Here is a 17693-nt window from a genome sequence, read left to right on the forward strand (position 1 = left end):
AATGTAACTTTAAACAAGTATCTGTTCTTGCTTTGGAAGACAGCTAAACCCACTGGGTTGTAATTTAAATCTGAAAAAAAATATTGCTCAATATCTCTTAAATGTTAAAAGGCAAGTTATTAAATCATTAAGTGAGCATTAGAAGATTATATTGTATAGAAAATCGGATAGAAAAGAAATAGTTAAAATTCCTGGAAATTTGAAAGAAGACAAAGTTGTCAGCAAGCTGAAGGACTTGGTAGGGTAAAACGCACCGCCTCCTCAGTGACTGCAGGGGAAGCTTGGACAGTTAGGTCAGCCTAAATGCCCAACAGAAATGGAGACACCAAACTTTTGAGAACTAAAATTAGGTCAGCTGAAAGAGACAAACAATGCCGGCAGTAACACGGTAGTGGCTGCACTAACAAGTTCCTATATATTTTTAGAACCAGAGGTTTATTTCATTTTTTCTGAACCCACCTAATTTGTGAAAAGTCTCAGGTAAGAAACTCTTTTAAAAACTGACAGACTATGAAAGAGGCTTAGTCCACAAAAATAACTTCAGTTTGCCTATTTTGATCTCTGTAAGCTCACTCCTTACTTATCTATACCAGCTCCTAACTACCTTTTGCCACATATCCCAAATGGAAGATGATCTTAAACTACATCCTTCAAGAAGTAACCTGGCTTTGCTTGAAATACAGTGCATGGATTCCAGGGCATTGCAACCTCTAAAACAGCACACAGTTCCTCAGCAAAAAAAAAAAAAAAGAGAAATGTCAGTCATCTCTATCCTTTTTTACTTGAATCAAATGTAAAATTTCACACTACATCTACGCTTTTGAAAACCAGAAAGCAAGTTTAAAGTTGCAGCTGAGCCAGCCTCGAGTAAACCAAAGGGTAACATCTCCAAATTGCCTCACTCAAAGATTTCCAATACTGCTTCGGTAACCATTAGCGGCCCTACTTCCAAATCTCCACCAGAATAAAGCGGGGTCCCTGGATCCCCCTTCCACGCAGGCATCTGAATGGCACAAGCTCTTGTAGAGGCGCAGACTCACCAGGGAGCCAGCAGGCCCCGGCAGGGGCACGGGCCCTGTGGCAGCCGCTTCGGTGGGAGGCCGCGGCTGCAGCGCGCGGGCCTTGGGCAAGGCCGCTGCCCGGCGCTGCGCCACGCGGTTCAGTCTGACTCCTCCACTCTTCCTGGCCCCTTTCGGTCCCTCTCTTATTCCTTATTCTTATTCTTATTAAATTATAGGGAACAAACAAAAATCATTTAATGACTTATTTGGCAATTCCACTGGCTAGTTAAGATGAAATAGGATTTTGTCCTACCCAATTCAGAAGAAACTGCACGTAAAGAAAAGATGAAACTTGGTATCTGATGACTGTAGCTGAAAAACACCATGAGGACTTCACATGTGAAAGGGCTAAGTGCCTATTCTGTCCCTGGAGCCAACCCTTGCCAGGCTTCCCACAGCTACTTAGATATCCTGCATTGAATCTTTACGGTTAAAAACACCCTCTGATTTTTTCTGCTACTTTAGATAAGCAGAATTTCCATCACAAATTTCTCCTTCTCCTCCACAATTCCATACGGACATTGCTTGAGCTCTTCTTTTTACTCATTTTAAAAAGATGGGTATCTTCATTAGAGTGCAGTGTACTGCTCAAACTGCCTTCCCACAGGATATTCATCTCCTTCCCTACTCAGCTGTTGCTATCACACCTCAGCGCCCCGCTCCTGCCTACAATTCCTTGCACTCCTGATTTGATGCATCATAAAAACCTTCAGGAAAGCAAACTAACACTTAAAGGATTTGGGATCAATTCTCTGCATTGCTCAGGTAGCTCAACTGCAACGTGACATCTTTCAGTCTGTAAGTGCTTGTGTCATTTTAAGCCTGTGAGAAGTTTTACAGGTGCCCATGGAATGACTCACATTGCTGTATTTCCTCACCAGGCACCTATGCGCATATAGGTTGCTCAGGCTGGTAACACCCTGGAACTATTTTAGCCACTTGGACTGTAAATGCCTCGAGGCCCAAGCATGCTCATTTGCTCCTGCCACCTATCACTATGAAAGAAATACTCAGAGTCGCTATAAGCAGAATCAAAATACTACTTTGACAGCTGACAAAGTCCAAATCTCACTGAGTACCCATTATGTTCTAAATACATAATGTATGTCCCCAAATGACCAATTTATTATGCACGTGGTTCTTTACTGCCTTGAAGAAAAGCAATTATATCTAGCATGCTCTGTTCTTGTATCTAGCATGCTCTAGTTTGCTTTGTTTTCCTCCCATTTTGAGGCCGTCTATCCTAAATCAATCATTAGCCATGTCCTCCAGAGTCTCCTGCGCTCTGAAAAACACATCCATCAATATCAGCTACATGAAATGTGATTAAGAGGCTCATTACATGATGCTCCTGAACAAGTTCTATACAAATTGCCAGGAAAAATGTCACAATGTCAATCACTGATAACTGAGCCTGCAGTAACACATCTGCTAAATGAAATCTATCTAAATATTGTTTTTAAGTTTTTGCCATATAATTAAAATGCATCCTGAAAGATGAAAAGGTCAAATATCATTCATACTTTTAGGGAAAAATATATTTACAGAAATTCACGTAAGAAAAGAAAAAAAAAAGAGCACCAGAGTATAGGCACCAGAATACACAGCACCTAAGGGTACATTACACCAAGCCAAGTCACTTACAAAATGCATTTGTTTTACTGAACTGTTAATACAAAAAGATAACAATTTCTTATTATCTTAAGAAATAAGTAATAAAAATCGCTTTTCCATATAGCCTTAAAATGGAAGCAATGAGCTAACCTACTTCACAATTCCCAGTAGCTAAAGATATGGTGTTCTTCCCTATTTGCATAGCAGGTATTTGTTCAGAGTGACCTGGCAAAAGTGGAAGAATTTTCTAGATCGTTCCAAGGCAAAGGTTCCATGCCCACAGCCAAAATAGCAATAAATATGCACATTTTTGTTTAGCAAGTTACATTCTTGGCTGAACGTGCCTCATTTATGATTCATCTTTTGATAGCTATCACAGAGTCACAGAACGATTGAGGTTGGAAGGGACCTCTTAGAGATTATCTAGTCCAACCCCCTGCTCCAGCAGGGACACCCAGAGCACAGGGCGGCATCCAGGTGGGTTTGGAAGACCTCCAGAGAAGGAGACTCCACAGCCTCCCTGGACAGCCTGGTCCAGGGCCCTGTCACTCTCACAGTGAAGAAGTTCCTCCTCACATGCAGATGGAACTGCCTGTGTTTCAGCTTGTACCCACTGCCCCTTGTCCTGTCACTGGCCACCACTGAGAAGAGCTTGGCCCCTTCCTCCCTACATTCACCCTTCAGGTACTTACACATATTGATCAGATGCCCTCTCAGTCTTCTCTAGGTTAAACAGGCCCAGCTCACTTAGTCTTTCCTCATAGTCACATTTTTAATAGTGATCATATTATGTTTTCTCAAAGCTTGAACTTAGGTACACAAATATAATTGGAGAAAAAGGAAAAATGAAGATTGTACCATCCTATTCCTAATGGGTTGTTACCTCCCCATAAAGACCTATATGCAAAAGCAGCCCAAGTTCTCCCATGGAAACCAAATAACTTTGTAACTGTCATCTGCAACCTCATATCAGAAGAAAATTACATGTGAATTACTCCAGCTAACCTGATTAGTTCCAGTATGTTAAAAGAAACAAATCATTTTTTGTCCAGAATGCCATAAAACAATGGTCCTGAGTGCCAAAACTATTGTGACAGAAGTGAGAAAATGGAATTGCAAGGGCCCTACTGTACAAAGCACTGCAGAAATATGCAGTAATGTACAGTCTGTCCTAATGACATTCACTTTTAAACAAACTTGACTTTTGGAATACAAATGAAGCAGCATTAACTAAAAACACATTTTTTTTCCTCCCCATTTCCAGCAGCATTTCCAGTCAAGCACAGAATAGTATGAGTCACATTTGCAAATTCTGGCTTAAATTGGTTTAATGCTTCCCAGTGAGTACATAAGCCTATTGTTCCTTTGATGATTTTAGCAAGTGATATCAAAAGCAAGCCCAAAATAAAACTGGAATAAAAGTCAGCTAAGATCTTAAACAAGCCCTTTAAAAACCACAGCACATTTCATCTAGGGAGACAAACCTGCTTGTGGTTTTTTTTTTTTTTCTTTTTAACAACTGGGGCAGCAAAAAAAAAGTCAAGATTTTCTTGATGACCTTTAGGGGGGCACTTTCAAAAGCATATTAGATACAACACTGTCAAGGTAAGTTCCTCACCTTAGTGAGCAAGCCATAACTGCATAGTTAGTTACACAGCAAGGTCTCATCCAACAGACCTGGAACAACATAATGCTGTAGGAGCAATTCATCTTTCAGATAGGTCGGATCACACTGACCTTGTCACAGTTCAAAGACCTTTTAAGCAGCAGGGAACGGACTCGCATTGGAACAGTGTGGCAGGATCAGCTAAGACAGGCCAAGGAGACCCAAGAAGAGAAGGAGATCCTTTTAAAGCAAAGAGTAGATCCAGTGAAGTCTCTTGGTACAGTCAAAGTGGGCAGTTAAAGTGGTCCAAGAGGCACCTGTAAGCAGAATGGTTGGCCATGCCTTTTCTCCCTTCTCTTCTTTGCAGGCTGTGCTGGTTCATCCATGGTTATCAGAGAACTAGGAGAGAGGTCAATTTTTTTCTATACTCAAGTTTTCCAAAAGGACTCGCTGAGAGGCCAAAGAGGGGTCCATCCTAAAGAACTGTGTCAGGAAAGGACACAGAAGCCACAACTAAACCTTATGTCACTGTGACCATACCATCCAACCGCATCCTCAAAATTCCTGGAGATGAGGAGATGTTTCTGGAATGCTAGGAGGACTAAGTAGGGCTTTTCCAATGCTGGGGACAAATCAGCTTCCAAAGCTGATGGAAGTAGAAAGCAAAGCTAAAATCACAGACTCCTGTTTCTTCACACTTTCCACAGCATCACTGTAGAAGAAGGAAAACATTATGTTTTGTCTTTCAACTTGTCTTACCTGATGGATTTGAGTTTTCTGCTCAGAGAGCTACTGAGTTACAGATCACAGTAGGTACTCTTCAACTTCCAGTAAAAGGGAATCTAATTTGGGATACTTAATTCTCAGCCACTGTCTTGAATCCCTATAGAACTTTGATTATAATCTCATTTTGATCATGATGACTGAAAAAGAAATCAAAAAAAAAAACCCAAAACAAACACAAAATACTGGAAAGGGCTTACTCTGCTCCCCTCAGCTATATTGTTCCAGCTATATTCCACTTCAAGTGCTATAGGAAAAGTAATATTTTTTAATATATTACATACTACATACTGAAAATTACCACTCCATTTCCATTGCTTAAATTCATCTAATATTGCTTAAAATCATCTAACACACACTTTCAGCCGTGCTTCTCTAACAGCCTTCACTATTTCAAGAATTTCATCCATTTATTTGATCCATTTTGCTCTCAAACTATCTGTAAAAGTTTAACATATGTAAGAGAATAAAAACATAGCCTCTATCTCTATTCATATCAGCACTGGATCTGTAGGTAGCATCACTGCAAAATCCCTCTTTCTGTCGCTAGGAATTTTAGTCTTAGTTATTATTATAAGTACCTTCTTAAGAAGCCATTTATAGAGTTGACGCAAATGTCATTACTCACTGAAATCCAAGTGTATGAACTAACTGCAAAGGGTGGCAATTATCTTCCACTCTGCAACCTGACTGAAACAGCACACACAGCAAGTGAGAAGCCAAGGGTTGCAGTTGTATATGGGCCATTCCACCAACAGCTGAACTAGGCATCCTTCAGATCCTTAAAGCAAAACAATTACAACTCTCTAGCACTTAACTTCTCACCGATATATTTATTTGATACAAAAGCTGAAGCCTTAAACCAGCTTATTAACCATTTTTAATTTGATTTTCCAAATCCCTTTACTGAGAAGACTTAAAAGAGTAATTAAAATCTAATAATTTGCTGAATAAAACCAAGCTTGGGTTGAATATTAAAGTCATTTGTCACAGTAGTTTTTCATCACTGGCTGAGCTCTGTCCTCCGTCAGCCATCTCCTCTGGGAGGAATGGCTCTAGAAAATCATATCTTCACTTTATTTTTAGTACTCCACACTTGGCTGTGCTCATTTGTCCTTTGGCTTTTCCTTTATCTCTGATGAAAATATCCTCTCCAAGCTAAAAGGGCGCAACAATGTCAGTTGTGTTACTCCCTTAGGTTCAAAATACTTCACATCCAACCCTTTTCGGGTGAAATCCAGCTCTTGCGAGATAGATCCTTAAGTGTTAGACATAAGAACTTCCAAAAATGCAGGCAGACATTTTGTAAGGTGCCTTAATATCCAGTAACTTTGTTTTCAAATGAGCTTTACATACGTTGTTGCCTATTGTATTGGTGGCACCCTAGAGCTTTGGAAGACCTGATACACAGTGCTCAGTATGGTACCAGGTTTGCAGGACAGCCTTTTTTTTTTTTTTTTTTTTTTTTTTTAACATACGTAACACAAACATAAAACACTTTACACATGTAAAAATAATTATAGTTTGAAAATTCTACATTACTGCATATGATATGGGCACATGCAAAACCACATGCCCCAGCTCACAAGGTTGCTAACTAACTATGAACTAATTTCACATAGAAAATAATCAGTTCCCACTTGACCATTTACAACTCAGGAGAGAAGCCCTGGAGTATGAAAGACTTCCATGAAAAAGCCATCTCACTACTCAGGAGAAGTCAAAATAAAAAACAAAAATAATAATTAAAAAGAAACTGTTAAGCAAGAAAGAGAAAACAAAACAACCCCACATCAGTGCAGAAATTCATGCCTGGCCTGCGCTGCATATAACTCCCTTGCCCTCATCTCACAGAAGATATTTTAGAACAGGAAACACTCGAGAGAAGGGCACAAAGTACAGTCAAGGACACAGAACAATTTCCAGCATCTGAGAAAGTTAGAAGAGATAACCAAGTGCGTGAAGTACTCAAGAAAAAAAAAAAAAAAAAAAAAAAAAAGAGGAACAAAATCTGCTAGCGGAGGCCAGATTCAAAATAAAGCAAAAAGGAGTTTTTCATGCTGCAGACAGGGAGCTTCCTTGCCAGAGAACAGTCAATGAAAAACTTCACACAGGTTCAAGGAGAAACAGCATAAATGCTCGGAAAAGAGGCTTATCTAGGGTTACTAAATAGACAAAAATTACATCCTGCTCAGGAAATGCCCTGAGCTGGAAACAGCTGGAGAGTTCTGGAACACGTGTCACCTTCTCCCTTAGCCCTTTTTTGCTCTTTGTCTCCAGGCATCCCAAATATCTACTGCCAAGGCATCCCTCTCGCACTGAGCTAATCCCTGACCTAACCCCGACCCTTGTGCTTCCAGGCTGTGCTGCAAGGGCAGTTCCCTCCTTTCTAACCAACAGACAGGCAGCTAAATTCCTTGTCATTTGTACAGTGGTCATTCAGCCAGGGTTGACTGGGACTCCACACATGTTTTGAGATATTTCAGTCTGAAAACAGGTTGACTTAAGACAATATCCTACCATAAGAACTGAAGACCTTGGTGAAAGGTATCTCCTCTAAGACTTCTAACCAGTGTGTTGTGCACCACACAAGGCACAGGCACACGCACTGTGATGGGTTTCGCCTTATACAAATGATATTAATGCAATAAATCCTGAGGGATCATCCCAAAGAAAAACAAAACAAAGCAGAACTCTTCTGATAGTGTTAAAATACCCTAACAGCTGCTATGGACACTTTACAAATGTAAGATCTGTGTTTTTAGCTCTTCAGTAGACTTGCCTTTTTCCCTGGGTACTTCTTATGGTATATGGGCCCTTTGGCTGAACCTAAAAGCAGCGTTCTGCCCAAATAACTGTCTGGGGTGGCTGGCCCGGGAGATGTTTCAACTTGACTACACCCACAGAAGAAGAACTTTAATTTCTAATGCAGAAGAATGCTATTGAGGGCTGCAAAGTGAACAAGGCATCTACCGCACCCAACCAAACTCTAAGATATAAGATTTCCTCGGCAGACCTTAGGGACCAAGAAGGAAACAGGTAAGAACTACTTCCCTGCCACAGGCCATCCTCATAAACTGTCTTTCCCTTGGCAGCTTCTTCTAGCATTGCAAAAGTGACAGCCAAGCCCAGCTCAGCTCCTGAGCACCCGCTAGAGCTGCCCTGTAACACTGAAGGGAGGAGAAGAAGAGTGATGGAGCGTCAGAGAGGGAGACCCAGATACACAATGAAGTATTTATTCAGAAGGCTTTAGGGCATTCATACACATATACTTCAGAAGTAAACATTCTTTTTCAGATAAAGTTCAGATTAGAAAGGTTGTTCTACACTATTCTACAATGAGCAGTATTGCTCCATTGCTTCCTTGCTGTATTATTTCCAGTGATGTGATTCGATTTTGTAAAGCTATTGGCAATGTCTGTATCATTTTTTTTTAGTGAATGAATGTGTAGTTTTTGTGGCATTCAACAGTAACTAGATTGCAGAATATATTGTAACACAAATCACAGAGTGTTATCTACTGCATTGCGTTATGCAAGGAGTGTAGCTTTTCCAAAAATCTTGATTTTTTTAATGCTACTTTTTTAGCTAATTTTTCTAATGAAAACCAAGCAGCACTCCAGTATCTATTACAAGATAAGACCTTAATTTCTCTTTTTTATTGGTAGCAAAGAAATCTTGCTCTTGACCTTTAGCTTTTTATGTCTCAAGGCGATGCCCTAATTCCTGAGTTAGTAACTGTCCCAGACAGGGTCTGCAAATGTCTCTCTATTTAACCTTGAAGCTGCAGTTTTCCACTGGAGCAAACCACTTATTCAAATGGCATCAGCTTAGATTAAAATGGCCTCTCTGCACTGAAGAGAAAGCAAACTCAGAAAAACAACATAAGCCAACAACATTCCAGAGGTTCACTTTCAATCTTTCCACGCACTCTTATATCTTAAATTCACAGAAATTAATATAACTGAATGTGAACAGTTCTTCAAGCTAGTGAGGCAAAAGAAAAACTCTCAGTTCAAGTTAGTTATTTGTCAGCACACAGTTTTCAGGGAGGACTTTTGTTTGCAGCGCTGAATTCTCATTCGTTGACCTGCAGCCTCTAAGTAAAATGTGTTTCCCCAACCACGTTCTGCTTTTTTTAAGGTAATGAAACGTGAGAGGGTCACTGATGTGGCACAGGGATTCCTGGTAGCTGGAAGGGTCTTTCCCTGCCCCAGCCTCACATGTTTTGAGAAAACTGCACTATTTGGCTTGGCAGGTTTAACACATTCTAGTGACTGTCACCTCTATGTATTCTACAATAGATAAACAAATAAAAGCACAAGTGTTTCAGCTATGTTCAGTATACACAAAGAAATTATCTGCTGACAAGGAGGAGAGATATAATGCTGGAAGGCCTATGAAAATAAGCTTCTTAAGAAACAGCTGTGACAGTTTTAAGGACAAGATCTGTACATAATATTTACATCCATTAGGTTCACTTCACAGAATAACATCTTTTAAGAACTGAACATACTTGCTGTGGAAGAAGCATTCAGTACGTGCAAGCTTGCTTAAAATGCTGTTTGCTGCTTAGAAAAAGAAATATTTGAAAAATACCTATTTACTATTCTTTACATAGGTTTCTTAGAGTATGAAGATGGCTACTAATTCACTTTGAAAGAGGAGGCTTCCAGGAGCTAGCATACTGAAAACACTCGGAAAATCATTACTTTCAAGTGCCTAATCTTGCAATTCAAGGCTGTGTTTGTACTGTAGCTTGTACATGCAATTTCCCCTTTTTCCTCCATAAAGAGAAAAAGGCCCACATTATTATTTAAAAGGCATCCAGCTCCCAAAAGGGCCGCTCTGCTCGGGGGTGCTGAAGTGGCAGCGCGGGTGGCACCGCGGGACCAGTCACGGCCTCCGGCCGAAGCAGGGACCACCGCCAGCCTGGCAGGCCCAGCAGGGCCCCGCGCCCAGGCGCCTGCCTCGTCTTGCCAGAGCTAATGGAGATGGCACCACCAGGCTGAAGTGCCAAAGCAAAACTGATAACAGGCAGCCCTAAGCGTGAGCTTGCCCCCTCCTCTGCCTGCAATGGCTCTGGCACCCGCACTGCAGGCTGCACCGCACCCGCGCCGAGCCCTCCTTCTACAAGGACCCTCCTCTTAGGAATAAAATTAAGAGGAAAGTGGCACCACCCAGAAAACATGCTGCTCAGCTCTGAATTAGTATTCTAGTCGGAATAAAAATTAATTCACTGTCAGGAACTTCTTGGAGGAACTTCTTTACTGTTAGGGTGACAGAGCCCTGGAACAGACTGCCCAGAGAGGCTGTGCAGTTTCATTCTCTGGAGGTCTTCAAAACCCGCCTGGATGCCACCCTGTGCCACATGCTGTAGGTGTGCCTGCTTGAGCAGGAAGGTTGGACTAGATGATCTCTAGAGGTCCCTTCCAACCTTGAATATTCTGTGATTCTGTCACTAGTAATTCAAGAGAGATTAAATCAATAGAAACCAAAATTTAAAAATCGATTTAAAAATTTTCAGGTCAGTTGGGGATGTGCATCCTGTGCATCAGGAACCAATTCCCGAAAGACGACAAACTCGGTCACCAACAAGAACAACCATCAACACCTGCAAAGCTGGAGAAGTTCCCAATAACTACCATGATAATACAGTACAAGATATCATGAGTCACAAGGACTAACTTAAAAACAAACAAAAAAGCCACAAGTACGACCAGGAATGAGGCACATTGAAACTGGCTTCTTCTCTCTTCAAGAAAAGAATTGCAGCCATAGCTCCACGGAAGGCAACACAGACACAGAACGTGCAGCACACACTGGAAGGGCTCTGCGGAAAGCAACCATCCGATACCCTGTGCAGGCTGCGAGAGGAAACGCAAGTGAGTTTGAGGGAAGAACTCAATTTTCTTTCACAATCTGTGAGATCACGAGGACCAGATGGAAGCCCCTTCAGAGAGGACAGAAGGCAGATTGGAGTTTTAATCAGGTCTACTAGCCATGCAAATCAGAAGGTAGGTAAGGCAAGCTCTGCGTGTCACACAGTGCTGTCATCTCAAAATTTTGTTCAAGGTAACCTCAACATCCTGAGGCTCATAGAGTCCCACTGCTTGTAGTCCTCTTCCTACAAACTTTCTGTGCCTTTATTTTTGTGGGGAAAAACATCCCACAAAATTAAAAGGTGAGTTTCTTATAGCAAGGCTGGAAGACTTGCAAGGTTATTTGAAGAATTTCCCCAAGTAAACCCAGGAAAAAGTAATGGTAGAAATGATTTTGTGCAATTTGAACAACTACCTTTGAAGCACCTAAGTCTAGTCTTTATGAGCAGTGGAGAGAGATCTAGCACTTCCAGCTGGTGATTCATTTCACCCTTAAATAAATCTTGTGCTCTCCATTCTCATCCTCTTGAAGTGCCTATTTCTCTTTTACTGACTCAGAATGAAGCTTTGGTGCCATTCTAAGTCTTAGGAAACAAACTCTCAGGTAGCTCAGACTGGTCAAAATTCATCTAGACATAAAACCAACACCAATCTCAATTTAAAAAACAAACATGATTACTTTCCAATCAACATTTACCTTTTATGATGATCAGAATCAGGAACATAATGAGCAGCTACTTCTTTGACATCTTCTTAAGGAAAATAAATCTTATTCCACCACATTTTCCTAACAAAGCTTTGGTCCATTAATAATAGAAATTGTTCAGTTGATTTTAGACAGCAAGGCTTCCATATTTTCAGTAGATACTTGATGTCTGAATATATCCTACCAAATTATAACTACTCTGCAGCAGATCAAACTACTAAAGGCTGCATAAACCATTCGCTCACTACGTTACCAATGATTTAGGTTTTAAATAGAAATTTGACCTATTGCAAAACTTCTTTCTTTCCCATAGGGCAAAACGTCTAATTTGTAAGAATGACCCAACAAACACGGAGTAACTCAACTGGCAAAAATGGTGATATCCCAGCCGGTCAGTCAACGAATCACCAAGGCGGGAGCTGTTACTGCCACCCTGCTGGAACAGGCGGCGCGGCTGCCCCCTCCCTCTGGGATGTCTCTGTACGCTGGATATAATGAGCTCTGGGGAGAATGTGCATCACATGTGCAGAGGATTCTGGTGTAAGGTGCTTCAACCAATTACCATAAGCAAGTATCCGCACCACTTGCTACAGCGACAGACCCTCCTCCTTGCTCCTTTTCCGCGCACTGGGTCACAGCGGAGGAAGGCTGCCTCGCACGCCGTGCCATTCCTGTGTGCCTGCTGGCCAGGGCCCCGCGACAAAACAGTATTCACAGTACTCACGGCTACGGCAGAGCCACATGTGCAGTAACCGAGCACAGAAATACCCTCAAAAGAAGAAAAAGAGTAATCAATGTGCTCAAAGTCCTCATAGTGAAAACAGCATCGTCTTAAACGTCTTAGAATAACCTAAATCTCAATTCTAACAAGAATGTGAGCACAAGATAGAAAGAGATATTAAGAATATAGCACAGTTGTCCTTACCTATATTACTATATAGGTAAAAGAAAGAGGTCACTATAAAGAGGTTTAGCATCACAGTTATGGTGGAGGTAAAATATCACATAAACTTACTCTAGACCTACTGTAGAACTCAACATTTTGAATGTGTTCACTATAACAAAGCACTGTTTGTTACAAAGAACGTTGTTTTTATTAGAAAACTTTTTTTCAGTTACTTCAATTTATCTTTTGGATACAAGTTTTCCATGTTTCCATGCTGAGTACCTCAAAGTCAGATTTCCATGGGAATATTTAAACCTTCGCAATTCATTTCCTTTTGCATTAAAAAAAAAAAAAAAAAAAAAAAAAAAAAAAAAGCTTTTTGTATTCAAAACTTAACTACAGCTTTTTCTTTGAGAGAGACCATTGTCATCGCAATGGAAGCCCTCTCAAGAATATATAAACTATATTTATTCATATTTAAATTTGCTCTCCTCACCTTCCCACACACTAATCACAAGTGACCCCAACACCTGAGGCATGAAAATAACCATCCTCTTTCAGATTCATTGAGGTATCAACCTCATAGAAGGCTACACACTGCCTTTCTCTACTGTAAAAGACAAAGATGACTAAATCATAAATAAGGATAAAAAGAGATGTTCTTCATTCTTCTACTTGCATTTTAATTGCACTATCCCCAAATTTGCACAGGCTCAGACTTAAAGCTTGCTCGGTACCAAATCTCCAACTGTTTCTCTCCCACTTTCGGGGAGCTTTTCATCATCGTTACGCTACGTGGGAAGCAGGAGCTCTGCGGACTCACGCGGAAGTAGTCGCTGCAGGCGGCCAGGACGGCTTTGTGTGCGTGGAATTTCTGCTCCTCGGCCACCAGGGTGACATCGCAGAGGACGCCGTCGCTGCGCTGCTGGTTCAGGGCGGCCAGGACGGCGTCGTGGTGGGAGCTGGACTGGCAAAGCCTCTGCCCTGTCAGCATTTCCTGGACACTGAAAACGTAAAGGGGGCGGGTGAAGGGGTGAGAGGTTTGATCAAGAACTGCAAGGAAGAAGTCCACGTTAGCAGCAGAATGTGAACACTTTTTGCAAGACAAGACTATTCAGTAAACTGGACAAGTGTCATAGCTCTGATGAATACTAAATAAAACCACTATTTTTAAATGCAGCTTATCTTTTTCAGCTTCAATTTTGTTTTTCAATTTCAAAACTCTTTTTTCAATTCAATGACCAAAGTGAAAAAAAAAAATCAACTCTATATCCTTTATCAGAGCAATATAGGTAGCAGGTACACCCATACAAGACAGTTTAAACAGATCTTATGAATGAGATAACATTGATTTATCAAACGTTACTTACCTATTTTGTCCCTAAGCTAACACTCAACAGCTAAAAGTCTCCAAGCACTCAGATCTGCCCGTGAGTGCTAGCAACTCTGTTAAGCTGCCAGGTGTGTGGTGTGTCAGGTTAGTGGAAGGTTCTGCACCATGTATTGCCTGAAAGTGCACCCAGAAACTAATTAGGTTTCTAAATACAGAATTCTCTGCTGAGACAACGGGCAATACAAATAGAGGAAAAGGGCCAGACTAGCTACTACCTATGGGTGATTAAGGCCCCATAAGAGGGAAAGAGGAAGAAGGGCAGAGAGGATGCTTAGAGACCATTTCACAGAAAGAGAAAAAATACTGTATGTCTCGAACACTGGAATGCTCTGCACATCCAATATCTAGGTACCTCCCACACAATTGTAAATTGCCAATTGTTTCCACCATCAAAAATTCCAAGTATAGGCAAGGGCATAATCAAGATGGCACACGAAAGGCTCGGGAGACCCAAATCAATCACTTCCCTTCGCTGAAGACGAATGGCAAAAAAAAAGCCAACCCTTGCCGGTTATAGTATCTAATGCTACAGTGTGCTATCTAATATGAATATCTAATGCACAAAATTACTAGCATTGCATCTGTAGGACCTGCTAACAGATGTTGTGATAAACATGCTCAATGTGAAGGGCATTCTGCACACTACAGGGTACTGTACCTGAGACACCTTTCAGATGGCATCTTCCAGTTTTGCTCTTCTCAGTATCAAAGCTTATAATCCTGTCACGAAAGCAGCAGGCATTTCAGCTAGAGGAGCAGAAAGGAGAGGCACGTTAAAATTCAAGGCACTCAGACTGCGTAGTCTGAGCCTTAAAGATCAATACTCCCAGGCCATGTAATCCAAGAGCAACTTTTTCTGGGTCCACTGTTTCTGAGGACAGAACCAAGTTGCACATTCAGCCAATCCCTGTTGGCTGGGCTACCTCCAGCCCCATTGCAGCCCTTCCTCCCCTCTCCTTGAGGACATCACACGTCACCACTCCAGCTCCCTGCACTTACCACCACTGGGTAGTAGTGCACACTATCTTCTGCACACTCAAAGTCATAGACTACTTAAATGGGGTGGGAAAACAGTGAAATATTTTCCCATCAAACCAACTTGAAGAGTAGGCCAGAGGTATCTTTTCACATTTGTTTACTCCCTTGAATATCCTTGACTTACTAACCAGGGCTTTGATCAAATACCACTGTCAACTTGTGTATACACAGACCTTTCAGCTATGGCAGGCAGTATGATCAGATCTGTTAACTCACTGGGATTTCTTTAAGGTCAAAATATTAAAAATCACTGTAGCAATGAATCTACTAATTAGTTTAACTAATGGCTACTGAAGGTAGAAGCTTTTCTTTCTGCTTCCAGATTCCCTATTGCAGGTGCTCTCAGTGGCTTGAATCAACATCCAGGCCAAAACAAATATCTCTTTGCATTGTTACTAAGAAAATTAACCAAAAAAAAAAGGCAAATAATCCCGCTCTTTGTTTCCTCTAATTTGCTCTTAATTCTGCCCCCAATCTTAGACTGAGCGGTACCTTTTCTTTGAAACCTGTTCTGTTTATTCCAGGCATGTGAAGGGAAGGCAGAAGAGAAGGGAAGTCAAGTCATTCCCAAGATATCAATCGAGCAACCTGCACAAGGGCAGCATTAACCGCAGCTCCTTCTCGGGATTACAGTCTTCCATGAAACAGAGAAAGCCACAGTTGGTACTTGCTGCAAAAGTGACATCTACCTTTCTGCAAGCACTGCCAATGTGCACAAGAGCAGCAGAAACACTGGACAAAACTATACATGAGCTATGATTTTTAGAGGATATTAACTTTGTTTAGACAGATTTTTCGTAAGAACAGCAGAAGGAACAGTACAGAGAATTCCCTGTAGATTTCAGCCCCTACTCCAAGCCTCAAAGGGAATGACAGCCACTCCATGCAGATACAATTGTGGGTTTAGCTTAGGTGAAATTTAATTTTTCTCCATTTCATTCTCAAAAATCATGTTTCATAAATTTCAGTCTGGGATAGGCACCTGGCATAGAAAATCACAGTCTGATAGTCAAAGCATCGAAAAATACATATAGGAATTTCTCATAGGAAACAGAGTTGTATGGCAAAGTGTCAAGATACCCTCATTATTGGCTTTTATGCCAGCACAGCTAACACAGAACATTTCAGGTATAAAAGAAAAATAGATTTCAGTAGAAAACATCAAAAGCAAGTATCCTATCTTGGCTGTTTAAGACATATATGGATTATTTAATACAATTTGCTAACTACAAAAATATGATAATACAGTGAAATGTGAAGAATGGAAACGTTGCAGCATTTATCCTTCTATTAACTCTCCTGGAAGAAGCGAAGCCCACTTCAGTTTTTTATAAACCCAACGATGAACAAACTTGATGAAACTTTTCCCTCTTGTCTTCTAACCTGCCAATTCTTAATTCAAGACATGTCAAAAGCTCTTGGTATTACTGGAGCAAAAGGGGAATCCTACACCAGCCAGACCAGCCTCATCTGTGCAAGAGCTCCAAACTCTCTGGTTCACAGGAAATAAGCAGTGAAAGGAAACGGGACCAGCAGTACAAAGGCCTGGAAGGGAGCTCCTTCTACAACAGCTATGGTACCTGCTTGCAGGAAACCAAGTACTCAAACAGTTCGATATGGAGTTCCTTGTGCCTTGCTCCCAGACAAAACCATCTTTCTTAAATTTTGCCATATAGGCTGTCTCCTACAAAGTGCTCATGGAGCACACCTCAACATGTTCTACCAAGACCAACTAACCAATCACGCTGGCAGGATACTCTACCAACTTGCAAATCATTTGATCAGTTCTGCATAGCTCTGGTTTAGAAACATTGCCTTATTTATTGCAGTTCAAAAGTTTTAGTCACTGGCAATTCTGGGCCACTTATTCTTGAAGGAGATCAGCACCTTCCCCTGTCATCTGGATACTAAGACCCCCAAAGTGCAACATATACAAGTCCCACACAGGCCAGCTAAAGGCAGCGGCACGTCAGTACTACCTGCGCACCCCCACTTGGTATCACATTCAATATCTCTCTTAATTATATTCCTTTAACATCAGGATCATGGATAAGGTAGCAATCTAATAATTATTTATTTGAGAGGCATTTTGCCACTGCAGGTGGTGCAAAGAGTTCACTCAGCTTTCAAATTCATACAAAGCTCAGTGCTAGATGCAGGCAGGTAGTACTTAGATTGAAAGAGTAATCTCCAAACATTAGAGCAGACTTCTGAAACAAGTCCTAAGTGGGTTGTAATATTGCTCCAGTTTGCCTATAAAAAGCAACTATAAATAAGCAATAAGTCCAGCTGTTCAGCTGGAGAACAGTGGCCTAGACTCCAGGTACCTCAACAAGAATTCTACCTTTGCACTTCTTTCAAATCCAGAACTTTGCACTTTCACTACCAAAAGCTTTCAATCCAAGAGCATATTTTCTAGTTAGACAGATCCATTTCTTTATGTAAACTAACTTTCTCTGTGTTATAATGTTTAAAACAAGCTACCATCTTTCTACTCACTATGTTCAATAATTAAATTGATTTAAAAGATTAGTTTAACAATTTAAGACTTTTAGTTTAAACAGGAAACTGTAATTCCAAGTAGACCCTTCTGTTCTAGTGACCTCTTCAATTATGTCAGAGATTAACAGAAAAAAAAGATAGAGGCCAAGCAGCAAACATTTTAGATTTGAGATACATTCTAAGTTTTCCATAAAACAATTTTTTTCCCCAAGTTCTCTCTTT

General features: G+C 40.9%; 1 protein-coding gene across 4 annotated transcripts in view; it reads right to left on the reverse strand.

The window, feature by feature from the left end:
* The window catches only part of KLHL32 (kelch like family member 32), a 93776-nt gene that overhangs the window by 61159 nt on the left and 14924 nt on the right, over positions 1-17693 (reverse strand). For all 4 annotated transcript variants that reach the window (XM_026039172.1, XM_026039173.1, XM_026039171.1 and 1 more), the window contains exons 3-4: positions 14590-14678; positions 13362-13542 (exon numbers count right to left, since the gene is read on the reverse strand). In XM_026039172.1, coding sequence (XP_025894957.1) covers positions 13362-13542; positions 14590-14612 — 204 coding nt within the window. In that variant the 5' untranslated portion in view covers positions 14613-14678. The remainder of the gene's footprint in view (positions 1-13361; positions 13543-14589; positions 14679-17693) is intronic.

Source organism: Nothoprocta perdicaria, unplaced genomic scaffold (assembly GCF_003342845.1).
Source record: "Nothoprocta perdicaria isolate Ctin4 unplaced genomic scaffold, notPer1 scaffold_220, whole genome shotgun sequence".
Lineage (NCBI taxonomy): Eukaryota > Metazoa > Chordata > Aves > Tinamiformes > Tinamidae > Nothoprocta > Nothoprocta perdicaria.